This window comes from Pinus tabuliformis, chromosome 1_2 (genome assembly GCF_031772625.1).
Source record: "Pinus tabuliformis cultivar Carrire ecotype Pingquan chromosome 1_2, CPIR1, whole genome shotgun sequence".
Classification (NCBI taxonomy): domain Eukaryota; kingdom Viridiplantae; phylum Streptophyta; class Pinopsida; order Pinales; family Pinaceae; genus Pinus; species Pinus tabuliformis.
Window position 1 is genome coordinate 448,003,975 of NC_142298.1, and position 2,645 is coordinate 448,006,619.

The following is a 2,645-nucleotide window of genomic DNA, read 5'->3' on the forward strand; positions in this document are numbered from 1 at the left end:
TTATGAAAATATCCTCTGACAACATAACAGTGGAAGACAACCTCAATGTAATGGAAAAGAAGGCAGAGAAGGAAGCTCTCACTGAAGAGCATAACAAATATGTTTTTAACATTGTTTTTGAATATGCAGGTGTTAGAATTAGCATGAGACCTAAAGTTGAAAATAAAGTTATTAATAAGTTTGATGCAAATAAAGTTATTAATAAGTTTGATGCAGATTTGAAGTTCATTGAAAAATGGATTGAAAAGCCAATTGAACAAATTGATGATAGTCTTAAAGTATAACCTGGAACAAAAGAAATAAATGAAATGGTGAATGAGAAAAATAAGCATGATGATGCTTTTACATGTAAGACTAATGATCATCTTGAGTGTGGAGAGTACAAGAAAAAAACAACAATACCTGATGAAGGAAATGAAGAAAAAGAGATGGATGCTTGTGAAGACAAAGATGAAAACATTGAAATGTTTTTTCAGCAATGGATTCAACAAGAAATAGATTCTACTATCATGAAATATAGCAGAAAGAAGATCAGGAATATGAAGCTTAAGAAGAAGAGCAAAGATCCCAATTTGAAGATGAAGAGTTGTGGCAACAATCCATGGTTGAACAAATATTTAAAGATGAAGTTGGAAAAGATAGGATCACACTATTTTTCAGAACAAATAGAAGATATGTCAAAAAAAAATTTACATCAACAAGAAGTAAAGAAATATGGAGCCTACCACAAGAATGCACAACAAAGAATAAAGCAATTCCGAGGATATAGAATTTGGAAGAAATGAAAAAGAAAGTCCAAAATTGTAAAAGTTTTGAGTCATTGTAAGCAAACTTAGACCAACGAACATGTTTGAGTGATGATTGAGTCAAAATTTATTGCAAACCTAGCAGATATAGTTGAGTTATGTTGAGTCATACGATCATAATTAAGGGGGAGTGTTGGAAAGTATAATTACTCCCGCATGCAAAGTAGTCTAAATTTGGTGTGAGTTAATTGAGTCAAGTACACATTAGTTAAAGTTTAGTCTTATTTTGCTAAAATTCAAATATAGTGAGTGTTAAAGTTTAGTCTTATTTTGGTAAAAATCAAATATAATGTGAGTTTGCACGTTGAAGTTATTTTGGGTGAGTCCCTAGTAGAAAAACATAAATACCCCTCACCAAATTCATTTTAATCAAATCAAGTCAAATTTATGTGATCACTAGAAAAGCTGCAACTCATATTCTGTATGTCAATTTTGTGTCTTTCCTCCTCTACTTTTTCATCATACTTCTCATGGCTCCGAAGCAGTTGCCCAAATACTATTTCTGAGTTTCCCGAGAGAAATTTCACAAGCATGGCGCTAATGCTTAGCATGTAGCTGAACTTCTCATTTTTCTTTATAAACTTCAACTTCCTCGGCCTCACTGTCACCCAGTCCCCTCTTAGAGCAATCACTGTGGCCTTGTAAGTTGACGGGTGCGGCCTGACACTGGTGACCATTCTGATGAAAAATGTCGACAGGTTAGAGGCCCGAGTTTGATCGAAAACAGTGGCAAATGAAGGATAATTGAGATTCTCACGCTGTTTTCCTCGGGTGGGGAAGCCTACAGTCCTACGAGTTATAGCCCTGATGGATTTCTCAGTGCAATTGAGGCTGCAGAGAATGTTGACATAGGCATCTACCCCCAAATCGTAAACCAGCCCTGGATCCATGGCCTTCTACGGATCCACGTAACTAGAACCGAAATGTACAGGTGTGGCAGTGTTTTCCGTGGCTTGATCGACCAATGGCGGGAGCCTGCTGTCGTGAATGTGAGCGGTTGTCATTAGCGTCGATTTTAAGGCTGCAGGGCTCCAGTCGAGATTCTAGAGAAAAATAGGATTCTAGAGAAGAGAAAAATAGAAAAGAGAATAATTATTTTAATTAATTAAATAATAATAACAAGATAAATAAAAATTATGATTTAACTGTGATCATTGTATAATCATTTTTATTTTCTTAGATTATTTATTATTATGTTAAAGCATATAGATTTATATTACTAATTTTTTTAATGAATAAATGTGATTTAGAAATAAACAAATTTAAATTAAAACTCATTTACTATGATTTTAAAACACATTTTCAGTTAAGCAACCATTAAAATTTTATGAATAAATGTAACTTTAGAAATAAATAAATTCAGATTATGACTACAATATTTTTTGGGGTAAGTTATGAGATACACAGTTAAGATTTGTTCTATAATCTCAGCCTCTCCTATAAGACTAGAGAGGTTAATTATTTTGAATAATTAAATAAATAAATAAATTATCATTTATTGAATAGCCATCTTTATCTTATTAGATTATTTAACTTTAGAAATAAATAAATTCAGATTAAAGCTAAATTACTATGATTTTAAAGCATACTTTCTTTACGCAAACATTGAAATTTTATGAATAAACGTGACTTTAAAAACAAACCAGCATAGATCCATCTTAAATACGATCTAACATGAGTCGAGAGGGATCTAATTTCTTTATTTGCAATTTTTTTTTATGAGTAGACATTATTTAAATGTTTTGTATAATTATTTATTCATTTTTGGATATTTTATTTTATTTATTTATTTTTATTTTATTTTATTTTATTTTGGCCGACATGGGCAAAATTTCAACT

General features: G+C 31.5%; 1 protein-coding gene across 1 annotated transcript; it reads right to left on the reverse strand.

Annotated features, from left to right (window-relative positions):
• Nucleotides 1-1,180: 1,180 nt before the first annotated feature.
• Nucleotides 1,181-1,696, reverse strand: LOC149206289 (subtilisin-like protease SBT1.5). Its single transcript, XM_089397643.1, has one exon. The coding sequence runs from the start codon at nt 1,694-1,696 to the stop codon at nt 1,181-1,183; it is 516 nt and encodes a 171-aa protein (XP_089253769.1).
• Nucleotides 1,697-2,645: the final 949 nt, after the last annotated feature.

Excerpts from the sequence above, each read along its gene's own strand:
- LOC149206289 (XM_089397643.1), bottom strand. The coding sequence starts at position 1,696 with ATGGATCCAGGGCTGGTTTACGATTTGGGGGTAGATGCCTATGTCAAC.